Raw genomic sequence first — 14649 nt, forward strand, 5'->3', positions numbered from 1 at the left:
GTGCCTGCTTAGATGCAGGCCAAAGCTGTCGCCAAATGTTCCAGAGCTCTAAACGTGTCTGTTTTAAAAATCCGTGTTTAAGACAAAAAGGTACCATCAAGTCGTTATTATTGGAGCGGCAAGTGGGGTTAGTCATAAGTAGGCAGAAGGTGGGAGCCATTTTCGAATCGTTTACTCATGACATGCAGACTCCGCTACTATTTGTGCTATCATAGTCATAGTGTTAAGGAATGACACACGTGAAATATCGCACGCTGCAGCAGCTTACCATCTCCTACAGGAACTGAGCGAAGAGCATACAGGGCAGATCCAAGTCTTAGCATCGAATCAGCGTACTTGTGCTTGGAGAACGGAAAAATTGATTTCAAATTCATGACTTATAGAAACATCGGTAACCCATGACGCCTAACTTTCCACTGCCAGTCGCTAGCAAGCGCCAACTGTGCCCGATACATCCTGTCCTCCTCCGACTGCTCGACCCCCCCAAGACTCCTTCGAGTCAGAACATCCTCATGCTCAACATCGATAAAGTACCGCCGGTCGACCTCACAGGTTACATGTTTCTCATTAGGCAATACTCCGTCATAAAGATAGTCTCTTATATATTTTGCCCCACAAGCTGAGATAGTGGAGACACTGCAATGCCCGACTCCCTTGATCTCCACCAATCGCGAGTCTCGAAAGCGACGTTGCGCTCCTTTTGCGGATGCCAGGGGGCAAATGGGATCAAATGTCATCGATACGATGAGCATGGGCTCTGCCGTCGCAATTTGAGGTGTCAACTGAGGAATATATTCCGTTGTCTTGGGCACCTTCCATTGCTGTCTAACGTAGTAGTCGATATTCTCGGCCGGGCCAAACATGCTGCTATTGACAAGTGAGAGGATTGTTCCCTCAAGGAATTCTTTGCGGTCCTGCGTCCAGTAGTTTGGGCCGCTGTGGGCGTCGTTGTTGAAGACAAAGTCGCTCGAGTTGTCGTCCATTTCGAACGATTCGTGCTGGGCATAGGCTAACCAGGCGTCGGTGGCATTGCCGTTGAGCAGCTTTGCCAGGTTTTGTGCGAGTGCATACCACGTGAGCGGCTTATACACTGTGGAGAGCAGTATTAGTGTGAGAAGAAATTGTGGTATATCCTGGTCTTCACTTACGCGCGGGAAGAACGCCGTTGAAGAAGATGTGCTCGTATGTGAGTTGTCCCCATGCGGTTTTGTTCACATACACGCTCATGGGCTGCTCTTTAAGTCGATCTCCGAGATCCATCACCAACTTGTGCAAATCTTCAGCCCTGTCTCCGAACGATGATAGAGCGCAGTTTTCCTTCTCCTTGATGCAATGGCGAAATATGCCCATAAATGCGTTTTCCGTATCGGTGTAGTGGGTGTTGTCAAAATCGCGGCCGTACCAGTGTTGGGCGTTGGACACACCATCGATAATGACTCGCTTCGATCGCTCGGGAAACAATTGCGCGTACGTCTGACCCAGAGTTGTACCATAACTAGAGGTATGTTTTAGCCGGAGTACGTTGAGACGAATCCATGATACGAACCTGAACCCCCAATAGTACATGTCTGGTTGTCCGATTGCATCCAGGATACTATTCATATCGGCGGCGACTTGAGGGGTGGTAATGTAACCACCCACCTCTCCCATAGTGTCTTTGCAAGCTTGAACGTATCCCTTCGCCCATGCATACATTTCTGGACTGTCACGCAGAACATCCTCAGTGCGCATCTGACCCAGTCTTGCCTTTGTCTCGCTATCAGGATAGCACATTGCACGAGGCACAGATTCACCAACCCCTCGTGGATCAAAAGAGATAAGGTGCAAGCCGTCGCCGACAACCGCTCTCAGCTGCGCCCCACGATGGTATAGCAATGTCATACCACTGCCCCCTGGTCCTCCAGGATTGAGCAAGAGATTCTGCGTCGCGTGCTCTCCACCACGTAGACGAATGACCGGAATGCGGAACGTCTGATCTTTACTCCTCGACAGATCAAATTGATCCATTGGAACGGTAAGGTTGACACATTCGAGTGGATGCCCGCCGACACTGCCACAAGGCTGCCACGACACCTTCTCACCTGAATATTGATGTCCAGAGCCTCCACCTATTGAATTCCACCCCCGGCGTTGTGATAAAATGACAAACACAGCGACTACCCAGGTCTGCCCGAGAGAGTGAGCTTGTCAACATACATCAAAGTATTAGTATCAGGGAGTACTCACGATGAGAATGGCCACTATGGCAGCGAAGATAGGTCGCTTCCATCGACCCGACCAAGGAGCTGTCGGAGGCTTTGGACTCTCCTGGTCATCCAGTCGTTGGTAGCTAGGCGCCATTGCGTCGGTGATTTCAAACAGAAGGCAGTCACGCAAAAGCGAACAATATGATGAGCTCGATTGTGACAAGAATATGCAATGTTAATTCCTATCTAGGTACCATGTCGTAAGCTTTAACTGTCTCCAAAAAATTTATCGTGCAACCTGCCAGGGACACTGCAACTACATACTAACTCTGGTCTATCGGTCCGAAGACGTACCACGGCACGAATCTCACCGTCTACGAGCTGACAGTAGCAACAAACTAGCGGTCAAAAGGATGTTTCTTATCCTAGTGTTACTCCGCTGCAATCTATACCGAATGCAGGAAGTATGACTCAACCACTACATCCGCACAGTCATGCCTAATGTCCTGGGTATAGCAGCGGCAATTGTAGGCGGATGGCCTGGGTTTGCCACCTGTGAGATCTCGTCCTGATATCTATTTCAACCTCCCTTGTGCAGGAGGGAATCTCTCTTGTGAAGGGCAAAAGTCGAATTTCAGTGTGTCGTGCAAACAGTTGATATCTGGCATGTCGACGCTCCGAAAGCTGCAGTAAAGTCAGAGGTCCGACAGTCATGTTAGAGGTCCTACAGTCAGATTAGAGGTGCTACAGTCATGTTACATTTCTTACTAACAAGACTTGCAGCCCAGGCTAATATGTAGTGAGACATACATTGGACGATCCTACTGCTGCGTTTGACGTTGAGGCTCGCATCTCTTGTACTTTCTCTCGCGCTCACATTCTCCTTTTCTGTATACTACTGCATGAGAAGACCCCGTATCCACGTTTGATAGAGGCCAGGATTGGATCTTACGCTGGATGCTTGCTGGTTCTAGCGTGGTTGTTAGACAGGCTCAGAACCATAAGTACTACAGCGTTGAGGATAGACTTTTGAATTAACCATTTCTTGGACCGAGAATCAGGCTTCATTGACAATGAGACCTAGGGTTACGCTATCCATACTATGATAAGAGACAGATATACTCCCCAAGAGTTTCCATAGTAAGTGCAAAGACGGCGGGAGCAGCGGGTACGGGGCTCAGCGATGGCATCATATGCCTCATTGAGCGACACTTGGTCTCCGACATCTACCGATCTGACGTTTGCGGCCCAAGCCAGCCGGGATAGCAAGCATTATCTGTCGAAACTGTACTCTCGAATCGATAGGTCGCGTCATTCGTTTGGACTTTGAACATCGAGACTACCCAACAGCACGCTGATTGCACACACCATTGCTCCAGTTCGGTCTGTATTTCCTTGGGGTTGAATGGACATGCCAAGCACACTAAGTAGACTTGACAGGTTTGGTAGCTGTGTATAGAATGTTAGGCGTGCGTGTGGATTATTCGCATGGGCAATGCTCTCTTACCTTGTCTTGAAACCGGCGTCTCTGTTTCCCCAGATTCCCCTCTGTATTCTTGCCGTTTCCGTAAAGCTTGACAAATCGAGAGAACTCCTCATCCAGGATCTCCTCTGCTGATCTCAGAATCTCATCACGATAACCTTGTACCTCCCACTCCGTCCACTTATCTCTCGAGTCTTCTTCAATCGAGCGAAAGAGATCAACCAGACCTCGTCGACGGGATAGTTGACGTCTGTGCTGAAGGGCAGGTCGGCGTTGAAGATCCGCAGTGTAGTACTGTGTAGCGAGCTCATCGACGCTGTCAAAGCCCAGCTCGCGGATAACCTCAATCGCCTTCTCGATCCGTGTGGCAAGACATCTTGGCGAGTCAATGCTATTCTTGGCCTGTTGTAAATCTTCGTTGTTGATCTGAGGCGCGTGCGTGTGAGGCGATCGATCTCCTTCTGTCGATGATCCGCCTCGATTGTTCTGAGTCGAGCTATTTGAGTCCCCACCAAAGTGGAGATCGAACAGAACTGACGAGGGTGTATTGTAGTAATTTGCCGGTTGCTTTTGCGAAACAATATCTCGATTTGATTCGGCCGTGTCGTTACACGAGTTGGAATCATAGCTCTGAGGTGTCCCTTTGGCCGCAGTGGGGGCGTAAAGCAAGCTTTGTTCCGTGAAATTGCGATTTTCCGAACTCAGGTATTTGCTGTTTCGAGGTCCATCTTGGTGACCGCCGGCCGACCAAGACATGGCATCTGGTGTGCGCAAAATACTATCATCGCAACTCTGGACCATATGAGCTACAGGCTGCCCGGAAAGAGACGTAATGTCGGCATCTAGATTCAACCCCACATCGCTCAGCGCTGACATGGACGCATGAGATGATCCATCCGGTGAATGACCAGATGCGTATAGCAAAGAGTCGTTCGGCGAAGGCCCTGCAGGGTAGGGCCAGAAGTCCATTTCGTTCTGGCATTCTTGTTGTCCAGTCAGCTGTTCTAGTATCTTGAGTTTTTCCCCTACGATTCGCCCTGACTATGATTACTAGAGCTCATGATGGGATATGGAGAACAGACGAACATACGGTGTTTCCGTTGTGCCACTCGGTTCTGTATGCGCTTTCGCAATGTCTGATCGGATATATGGTGCCAATCATCATGGTCGCTCGCCTCGGTTCTTGCACTTCTCTTTCGCGGCATAGTAATGGTTCTCGACGGCGCTTGTTTGATTCCTAGACAGTACTACTGTAGTGACCAAGAGTCCAAGACAATCAAGTAGGTAGCCTGGAGCGTGGCCTCTCTGACTTGCTCTGGCCTGCACCTGACCCGTGATGTGCTTATAGGTGCCCACACTGTCGTGAACACACCGCTAATCCGTTGTAGCAAGGAAGTTGACCGAACTCGTTCAGTGCAAGGGGATACACTTAAGCTAACTAATACTAGAGTCTTAGGTAACTAACTCTATAACAAGTTATAGCCTAAGCAAATTGTTATAACCTTTAAAAATTTACTTAGGTATCTAGTTCTAATATTCTAGGTTACTAGACCTTAATACTATAACATCTCTAGAAAGATAAGTTAAAATAGATTATAAAAGACTCTAGACAAAATAATATAGCAGGTAATTGCCTAGATTTTATAGTAGGTTTTAGCATCTACTAGAAGTATAATTTTAAGAACTAAACTTGTTTACTTTAAGTAAAATAGAATAACCTAGCTAAATAGACCTAAGAATAATTCTATAATTACTTGTTTAGCTTCTAAAGAGGCTTTATTTATAGCTATATCTTGGCTGATCTATAGCTGTATAGTATGTTACCTGGTAGAAATAACTAAAGCCTGTCCGCACGTTGCAGGTATCGATTTTGCTATTATGATGCTTCGGTTGAACACTATGGGTACTGAGACGTATCGGCGCCGTTGATTACGCCGAGTTTTTGTTATGTTGCGTTGTTGCAGGCTAGCTGCGGCCGAAGACAGACGTCAGCAGCCCGTGCTGCCAGACCATTGCGCACACTCTCCTCTACTGCAGGAAGTGCAGGGACCTCCGGAACCACATCTTCGCCAATCTTTCCAGACGGCACAATATCCGGACCGTCCCAAGCACGCAACAGCTAGCCAGCAAAGCCATCTAGTGTGGTTATGGTGTGAGGTATAAGTAACGTAACTGTGACTCGGGAAAACTAATGAGCAACGTCTACTAACTTCTAGAATTACAGGTCTGCATGGAGCAGTCAGTGATTATATCACCGTGTTGGGCAATATCTATTGGCTCACTGCACACGTTTGAAACGTTCGTTAGGATCAGCGGCACCCTTGTCTCCGGTACCCACCTATATTGCTTATGCTTCGCACCACCAGCAGACGCAGATCCTTGAGCAGAATGGAGATTGCATGTACGTGGACGACAGCCGAGCACTGGGGGGAAGGTAGTCCATGGCGTCGGCGAATTGCTCCTGTTCTGGATGTAAATTACAGTTAGCGTCGGAGGAGTGTTTTAGATTGAACTAACAGGTTAGTAGGATTAAAGGCGAGTTAAGTATTAACGCCTGCAAAGGCGCACAAGATTCAACCCACAGCAGATTTTATCACACTGTCTAGCAAATCAGCGCGCGAGCTTCTCTGCTCCACCAGTAGCAATTGAACAACACTTCAAACGGCTGTTGGTTGGTCATTCAAAGCGGTTCGGATCGACCACAAACTCTGCAAGCGTTCCTTAGAGAACGCTATTGAGAAGTCCTGAATCGAGCACATCTTGGTTGCCAGACGCACGCTACAGATGAATAAGACGTTCGAGAAATTTCTAGCGGAAGTCAACGTTGAGTATAAAGTTTCAAGGAGGTGCTACACGCTGCTTCGATTCATGGGCACATCACGGAGCTCACTGAATGTGCCATAGTAGGCATGGAAGACCAGCTGATCAGTCTTTTCAATGCCGTGCTACTGCATTAACGGGAAATTTTGACGTATTTCATCAACTGAGATCGTCTCGTTAGGTTTGATGTGCCGGAGGAAACAAACACTGAGAAGTCAAACAAGGACTTGTGTTCAAAGCTGTGAAAACGGGTCGAGATGAGTGGTTCAAAGGTTCCGATATTCAAGAGATATGTTGCAAATGTATTCTTAACCATCTTTCACTTGCAAAATCCCAGATTGACTTGCTGCGCTGGCTGTGGTGAGCATCAAAGCATGGGAGCTTCAAATGTAAAAACAATCGGTGGTACCTATTATCACCGCAGACCCCCGCAAAGTTCCTCCGGCCATGCTGTTACCCACTATTACGCTCATCAAGGTCGCTCAGCCGAACACTCATGGACCCTTTTTTATCTGATCTTTCACTATAGAGCAAATCTGCCATTCCAGCATCGCGATCCGTGTCAAGAGCATATCAAAACTATACGATCTGATACTACCCTTATACGAGACGAAGCAACATCCCTCGACGGTACCTCATCACTTCAGGGCTTTTTGCCACTCACCGCTGTCATTGTAAAGCGAAATATTGTGGTGATGCATGTCCAACGAAGGTGGAACCTATCTCCATGATATACAGGTGGAAGCTTCGAAGTTGCAGACGGATGGCGTTTTCCTGTCAATACCATCTCATCCTCCAACGCCTACATATCGTTCTTCTTGCAGCCTGGGACTGGAACCTGGGATTTCAAGTCAGTTTTGCGGAACGATGCATTAGGTGGACTAATACATCATCTCGTAAAGATAAGGGTCGTCGAAATCGTGCCAGACATGGCTCCATTGAGCTTGGTAGGTCAGAGACTGACGACCATAGCTGACACTTGTCGCACACTTCTTGTTGTACTTGCACAAATCAGCATTCGCACCAAGGGGTGTTTTGCATAGCAAGCTTTACCGGCCTGGCTTTAGTCTCCCTCTATTCCAGATCTGACCACCATACAGTGAATGGCAAGACCAGCATATCATGTACCATCGAAAGGCGAGAAGCAGACCAAGCGCTTACGTGGCTCACAATCATCTCTTTGTTTTCGTATGATGATCTGTGCATGGATTCTGGAAGTAGCCTCGTTGTAGTTCAATGCCGCAGCCAGTTTCTTTGGATACATTCCCGCATAGCTTGTTAGCTAACAGTCGAAAACTGATTCTACCCCTACTACTCACAGAACAGGGCTTTTTATCACAGTGAAAAGACTGATGGACACGACCCTGCAGTCCCACGTCTATAAAAACTTCATTTGGAGTTCAGGTCGTGGAAAGCTCATGGTCAGCTAGAAAACTTTCACATAACGACCGAAATAATAGCGTCGAGGCGAGCTGAAGCAAGTATGTGCTTGATCAGGAAGAGGAGTACGCTCTGAGATAAACACTAGATTTCACGAGGCGTTTGCGACAGGTGCAAGGCACCGCGGCTTATATGACTACTGTGCACGACTGATTCAGCAGCAGTGACACAGTAAGACCACACTAAATGTACTTTGTAGAAACCCATGACAGCGTAGTGTTAGCTTCGGGATACGCGAAAACTTATCAGTAATATGTTCAATGTTAATTAATCAATCGAGCTGGTCATCCCAGGATGCAAAAGAGCGATAACGCGCTTACCTTAGCATTGACATTGTCGCCAGTAGAAGATATACGCTTAAAATTGATCCTGAATTTTAGACAGATTCGTATCTTTTCTTCGAACATAGAGAAGCTTAGTGGCATGAAGCATGGAAAAAGGGGAGAGAAGCCCTAACAGGCTGTTGCCCCACCCAAAGTCAAGAGAACCATACACCTGTAGGCCAAACAGTGGAAAGATCGCTCCTAGTACAGAGCGAATAATGGTGACTCCAGCTACGCTAGAGGCTGAGTAGTAATTGTGTATATCAATAGGGTATGTGTTGATGCATAGGAAGCTACTCGTGATTACAAATCCTACAATCACAAATCTGAGCAGCGGAGCTATCTAATGTACAGAGTGTTGTGCTGCTCAACTATACACAGATAGGCCGCATGGCAGTAGTGGCCTAGAGTACAACGATACCGGCAAGCAGTACCTAACTCAGGTTTGTTATTGCCGCCATTGTGCTTATCTGCTAAGCGTTCTATCACTCGATGTGACTAGTAATTCGAGATGGTGGCGCTCGCGAGTAAGCCTACATCCATACTAATGTAGCCAGTTCCTGCGACGCTGTCGGAGAAGCCGTAGAGTTTTTTGAAGGCAAAATTGAAGGTTGCAACGAGCAAGTTGAGAGGATCGTAAACGAGCGACAAAAGAAATTATAAGGTTATAGATTGAAGAAAGAGTATAAGCTTCGCTGGCCGGACAAGGGCGCGCTTCCAGTGCTCCTGGGGTACTTCCCCTAAATTGAATTCCGACTTTAGGTCGAGTCGTCTAGTTGTCTGTTGCAATTGAGTAGCCTTCCTTTCTAGCAGGGTTTGAGCATACGTCTCACGTAAGGCTGAAAGGAAAACAGTTATCGGTAGTTCAATAGTGATGAACAGGACCTAGAAGTTCTAAGTAACATATACTTGTCAGAAACCGTATACATAGTTCACAGGAGAGGAGGTGGTATTGCACGAATGTATTGAACAATATCAAGTGGTTGGCTACAGGTTGTATTGGTAGACTGTAGACTGTTCGCTGCCGAGCAGGAACAGGGCGGAGTGCCTCAAGTATATATACTAGGCCCTCCCACCTGTAGCTAACCCCAGCGTCGGCCCATGGGGCTGACAATACTAGTCTGCTCTGCTAAATTCTATAACGAGTATATTTATTAACGCCACCCTAGCGATTCGGAGACGAAATTACCTGCTATAGGTTCTATCATGGGGTCAATGAGGGCTAATTTCAAGCTTAGTTGTTGACGTATGGAAGAAATAGTCTATGAAATCGCTTCACCTACAACTAACAGCCCAGGTGGCCATTGCGGATCAACGGGTGCTGGCAATTGTGGACTTGTAAAGTGACCACAATGTTGTTTAAACATTCCAGTCTGGCACCCTGCTACAAAGTTCGCTCAGAAGAGCGACCCGCATCTTCTCTTGTAGTCATCCTTGCGATCGAACCTCACCCTAAGCCTTGGTTGACGGTTGACGACGTTTTGGTCCAGTTCTGCCAACAGGAGTTATTCCGCGCCGGCTTGGCGGCGGTTCGCGGGCGGTGGCTGCGCGGGGAAGACGAGGAGGCAGCGGCGACGCGGGCGGCGCGCTGCGACCACACCACAACGAATCAAGGCTGCTCGCACCAAACACACGTGACACGGGCGGGCAGGCTGATTTCCTTGCGGTGAGTTGCCGCTAGAGGATTCTCGCGGTGAGTAGACGCTGTTGCAGATAGTCGCTGATAGCAGAGATGGGCACTGGGTACTTCGTACCACTGCTGGCAAGCACGAATTTCTTGTGCTGGCCTATGTGACCCCACCCACACCCACCGTCGCTGCCGTTCTCACTGCGCATCCAGTACCACGAGGCCCGCAGGGAGGTGGCGCTGATGCTCAGAGCTTCCCCGCCGCATACATGCACCGCGCGGATGGTGACATGGCGTTCGTCGCGCAGTCCGACGGCCACAACCTGCTCGAAGCCGCTGTCGACGCCGCTACGTCTACGTCCCCAAGGCTTGCGCCCAGCAAGTCCGCAATCACAACAACTTCGAGACCACGATGCTAACCTTGAAGCTCAAACAGTTGTGTCCGCTGTGGTGCCCGCGCGTCGACGTCCTGCTCCCTGCGCTTGCAGCGAGCGCCGTGCTCTTACAAGGTTCGCGAACAAATACAGCAAGAGCTATGTACCAGGCACAGAAGGCCTCAGTACTTCAATAACAATAATGCACAACATCACCCGGAACTTTCTTGATGCAAAAGAGCGTCAGCTTATGGCAAGAAGGATTTATTGCCTTTTTAACTAAAACATTTACATAAACGAGCGGAACGAACATGTTCATAAAACTTGAACAGCTCTTCTAAGGCTGCTGATCCGAGACTCCAAGACGTGACTGATTCCAGGTTTTGCTCCCAAGAAATGGTGTTGAACGATACCGATCCTAGCGACGATCCACAACATTGCGGTCGACAACATTGCGGTCGACAATGTTGCGGTCAACGACGTTGCGGTCGACAATGTTGCGGTCAACGACGTTGCGGTCAACAACACCGCGCTCGACGACGTTGCGGTCGACAACACCACGGTCAACAACACCGCGGTCGACAACACCACGCTCGACAATGTTGCGGTCGACAACGTTGCGGTCGACAACACCACGGTCAACAACACCGCGCTCGACAATGTTGCGGTCGACAACGTTGCGGTCAACAACACCGCGCTCGACGACGTTGCGGTCGACAACACCACGGTCAACAACACCGCGGTCGACAACACCACGGTCAACAACACCGCGCTCGACAACGTTGCGGTCGACAACGTTGCGGTCGACAACGTTGCGGTCGACAACACCACGGTCAACAACACCGCGCTCGACAATGTTGCGGTCGACGACACCGCGCTCGACGACGTTGCGACGATCCACGACACCACGGTCAACGACGTTGCGGTCAACGACGTTGCGGTCAACGACGTTACGGTCGACAACACCACGGTCAACAACGTTGCGACGATCCACGACACCACGGTCGACGACGTTGCGGTCGACAGCGTTGCGGTCGACAACACCACGGTCGACAACGTTGCGGTCGACAACACCGCGGTCGACGACGTTGCGACGATCCACGACACCACGGTCGACGACGTTGCGGTCGACGACGTTGCGGTCGACAACACCGCGCTCGACAACGTTGCGACGATCCACGACACCACGGTCAACGACGTTGCGGTCAACGACGTTGCGGTCAACGACGTTACGGTCGACAACACCACGGTCAACAACGTTGCGACGATCCACGACACCACGGTCGACGACGTTGCGGTCGACAACGTTGCGGTCGACAATCCTGTTTTATCCCTTGTAAGCTGCCTGTCCATAACTAGGAAATAATGCTAAAACACGTGCAACAAACTTACCCCGCTTCGATCGGCTGGGCGCCAGCCACAGCAATGCAGGCGAGGCCGACTCCAGAAATGAGGTGAGAGAGATGCATAGTTGCGATTGGTTGGTTTGAAAGTTCTTGTTTTGAGGTTGTTGATTTCGAGGTGAGGAATCTTGTAGGCTTGGATTGGAAGTGTTCTTTGGTGTGATGCTACAACGAATACCAGGCCTTTCACCTGTTATATATGGATGCGACTGTGGCATGGCGACCAACATTCTTCTTCGTGAGTGTCGGGAGAATTTCGTAAGTGTCGGGAACATTTCGCAAGTGTCGGGAACATTTCGTGAGTGTCGGGGACCTGGGATGCTCAGTGCTGGAAGACTCTGACTGTGCTTGTTACACATATCATGACTGTATGCCTCTATAACATACTTTGCTAAGGTAGTGTAATGTTAGGAGCCCCTTGCGGTGACTGTACCCGTTAGCTGGAACCTGAGTCAGTCATGTCGGTGAGCGTACTCAGTAGGTGGAAACTGAATTAGTCATGTTGTGCCGGTGTGAGGCCACGATTGCTGCATAACGAGATGAAGGCGTGAGGGGGTCCTCCCAAGTGCTGCTGTTATAGGCCCGTTGTCGCGATTCATTGGGCCGCACACGCTCGACAAGTTGCTCGATCACTAACGCTATGTACTCTCACACACCTGCCTGCCCTTACTTGGATTCGCAGTTGCCTTAAGAATGATAGCAATGTGCCAACATGAACCGCAAAACACCGCGTGTTGTAGATGTCTCAATTCACATATATTGCTGACAGGACTCACGAGGCACAATAGTGCTGGCTCACAACGTTATCAAATCGATTACACAGGGACGTTACATGAGATATTAGATGCTATGGGTTCGTAGTGATCATCCTAAGGTAATGACATTGCTTCTTCTTGTTTCCTCGACGTAGTCTCTTTTGGTGCCCGTGACGACCAACTGTAACGTCCGGCCCCGCGCATTGCCAGAGAACGTAAGCATCTCTCGTTGCTTGACATCAAAAACAGTGTCCTTACTAGCCTTACCATTCACGAGCCACTGTGCTTTCAACGCAACACCCGGATCCCAACGCCCTACGCTGGCTTGCGGCTCCGCGTGTAAACGCTTGTCAGACCGATGAGAGGGGTAAATGTCAATATGAGGTGGTGACTGGCGGGCGAGCGCAGCTTGACGTCCCCCAAATGCCAAAACCTCTTCCCACAAGTTTCCTCTCGATGTACTTCTAGTGTACTCATCTGAGAGCGGCGTTGTTCCTCCGGGGGCATGATGCGCAACCCACTGAAGGAGCAAGTCAAGGTACGTCCATTGCGGCAGCAAATTGTACACACCACCATGTGGCTTTCCCGGGAGCGCTGTCACATTAGCCCATTCTGGCCCTCCCTTTTCAGTGACTCGCATGCGGAACTGCTCAACGCCTTTCTCGAGATAATAGCCATCCATACCGCCCACGTAAACATATATTCTCCCTCGAAGCACTTCTCCCAGGTTGAGTTTGCTGTTCCAATTGCTGAGTATATGATGCGTGAGATCCATAGGTTTCCAGAGCTCCACCACATCCGGATATATCTCTCCTGTAATCTTGTCCCAGGCGGCGAGAGGATACCCGTTGAGACCTTGGGCGCCGAACACGGCAAACCAGACGTCAGTCTGCAGGGCACTACGTCCAGACGTTCCGAATGTGAGCTCCCAATGATTCTCTTCTTCCATGGTAGCCTTGACGCGCTCTACGCCGTCATCGTCAACATTCCGATTTGATGGTATCGGGAGGCCGTTCCGAACATGAACTTCTGTCTGCTCATACAGGTTATTGTCCTGGTGCCGGTGAAAATCGAGACTATCAGGATAGGAAGCGAAGCACGCGCCGTACAGATCTGGCCGAAAGATGACACTGGCAGCGGCCGCCCAGCCCCCGGTAGAACCGCCTTCTTGTATCCGCGCATACGGTTGGGCAATTGTGTTGAACATCATGTCCAGATGGGGCACCAGCTCGTCGTTCAAGGCATCGCCATACGGTCCCAGATTCGGCGAATTCACAGCGTAGGAATCGTCATAGAATGGATTTTCATGGCGAAACATGACGATGATGAGCTTGGGAGTCGGCCGTGCTGGTTTCCCGTCCTGGGCTGGAATTGTGCCGTTGTGCCAAGCTTCTGTGAAGGCTACATCGTGACTCCACCAACTCTCGCCCCCGAGCCAGTGAAATTGAGAGTATACAACGGGATATCGCGTACGCGTGTCCGACGCGTTGTATCCGGCAGGTAAGAGGACCTTGGCGCCGATGTACATGTCTCTGTTCCAGAAGCTGCTCAGGGAGTCGCTTCGGATCTTGACAAATTTGAGCAGCTCGGTGTCTTTGTAATTCCCCTGAGAGCAACCACCAATCTCCGTCCCATCGAAGGCGATTGGTTCAATAGTCTTCTGGAATTGCAGGTTGATAATCTGCGTCGTCCCACGTCGAATCTCGACTTCGCGTATATCAGTACTGAGACTCCCACTCCCTCCGAAGGCGGGACTGCCATCCCCGCACGGAAACCTGACCGTTACTGTAGATCCATCGCTCCGGGTAATCGTTTCGTTGTAGATGTTAAGAAAGGCTTGAAAAAAGTACACGCCTTGGGGAATGTCGTCCAAAGTACGGATCGGCCATCCAAACAGCCCGAGTTCTATATCGTCGACACTCCCGCCTGCGAGTACCACGTCCTGTCCGTAGAAGCCGAAGACGTTCTTGCCGAAGAATCGTGTTGTCGTATGTCCGACTCTGGTCTTGCTGAGGTCATCCTTGGTGTCCCCCAGCAAGAGAAGAACCCTGCCTGATTCCACCGTATTCGATAGTAACCCGGGCGCTGTGGTGATATGAACTGTGATCGTCGGATCAGAGGTAGTAATAAGCCGCGCCCAGGCGTAGATTGCGGCAATGCTACCAATGCAGAAAAACACAGTCATTGCGAGTAGTCGATCACCGAATTTTATCGCCGTTTTCGGTTCGTATGATGGCA

At 49.7% G+C, this 14649-nt stretch overlaps 5 protein-coding genes across 5 annotated transcripts; all 5 read right to left on the reverse strand.

Annotated features, from left to right (window-relative positions):
* Positions 1-342: 342 nt before the first annotated feature.
* C7974DRAFT_386149 (Alpha/Beta hydrolase protein) lies at positions 343-2414 on the reverse strand. The gene is made up of 4 exons (XM_046141033.1): positions 2227-2414; positions 1547-2166; positions 1149-1495; positions 343-1090 (listed from the first exon to the last, which is right to left on the reverse strand). The coding sequence occupies exons 1-4, from the start codon at positions 2338-2340 to the stop codon at positions 378-380; spliced, it is 1794 nt and encodes a 597-aa protein (XP_046001784.1). The 5' UTR covers positions 2341-2414; the 3' UTR covers positions 343-377.
* Positions 2415-3497: 1083 nt separating this feature from the next.
* On the reverse strand, positions 3498-4874 carry C7974DRAFT_431161 (uncharacterized protein; the record flags this gene model as incomplete). Its single annotated transcript, XM_046144757.1, has 3 exons — positions 3498-3635; positions 3694-4652; positions 4760-4874. The coding sequence occupies 3 exons, from the start codon at positions 4872-4874 to the stop codon at positions 3498-3500; spliced, it is 1212 nt and encodes a 403-aa protein (XP_046001785.1).
* A 3496-nt stretch (positions 4875-8370) lies between these two features.
* C7974DRAFT_280902 (uncharacterized protein) lies at positions 8371-8547 on the reverse strand (the record flags this gene model as incomplete). The annotated part of the gene is made up of 1 exon (XM_046137589.1): positions 8371-8547. A coding segment is annotated over one exon (177 nt), but the record flags the coding sequence as incomplete, so codon positions are not given.
* A 1655-nt stretch (positions 8548-10202) lies between these two features.
* Positions 10203-11712, reverse strand: C7974DRAFT_109059 (uncharacterized protein). The gene is made up of 2 exons (XM_046134977.1): positions 10565-11712; positions 10203-10479 (listed from the first exon to the last, which is right to left on the reverse strand). The coding sequence occupies exon 1, from the start codon at positions 11604-11606 to the stop codon at positions 10569-10571; it is 1038 nt and encodes a 345-aa protein (XP_046001787.1). The 5' UTR covers positions 11607-11712; the 3' UTR covers positions 10203-10479; positions 10565-10568.
* Positions 11713-12520: 808 nt separating this feature from the next.
* C7974DRAFT_303913 (uncharacterized protein) lies at positions 12521-14596 on the reverse strand (the record flags this gene model as incomplete). Its single annotated transcript, XM_046137961.1, has 1 exon — positions 12521-14596. The coding sequence occupies one exon, from the start codon at positions 14594-14596 to the stop codon at positions 12521-12523; it is 2076 nt and encodes a 691-aa protein (XP_046001788.1).
* Between the last annotated feature and the right edge of the window lie 53 nt (positions 14597-14649).

Source organism: Boeremia exigua (assembly GCF_020726555.1).
Source record: "Boeremia exigua strain MPI-SDFR-AT-0100 chromosome Unknown C7974scaffold_2, whole genome shotgun sequence".
In the NCBI taxonomy this organism is placed as follows: domain Eukaryota; kingdom Fungi; phylum Ascomycota; class Dothideomycetes; order Pleosporales; family Didymellaceae; genus Boeremia; species Boeremia exigua.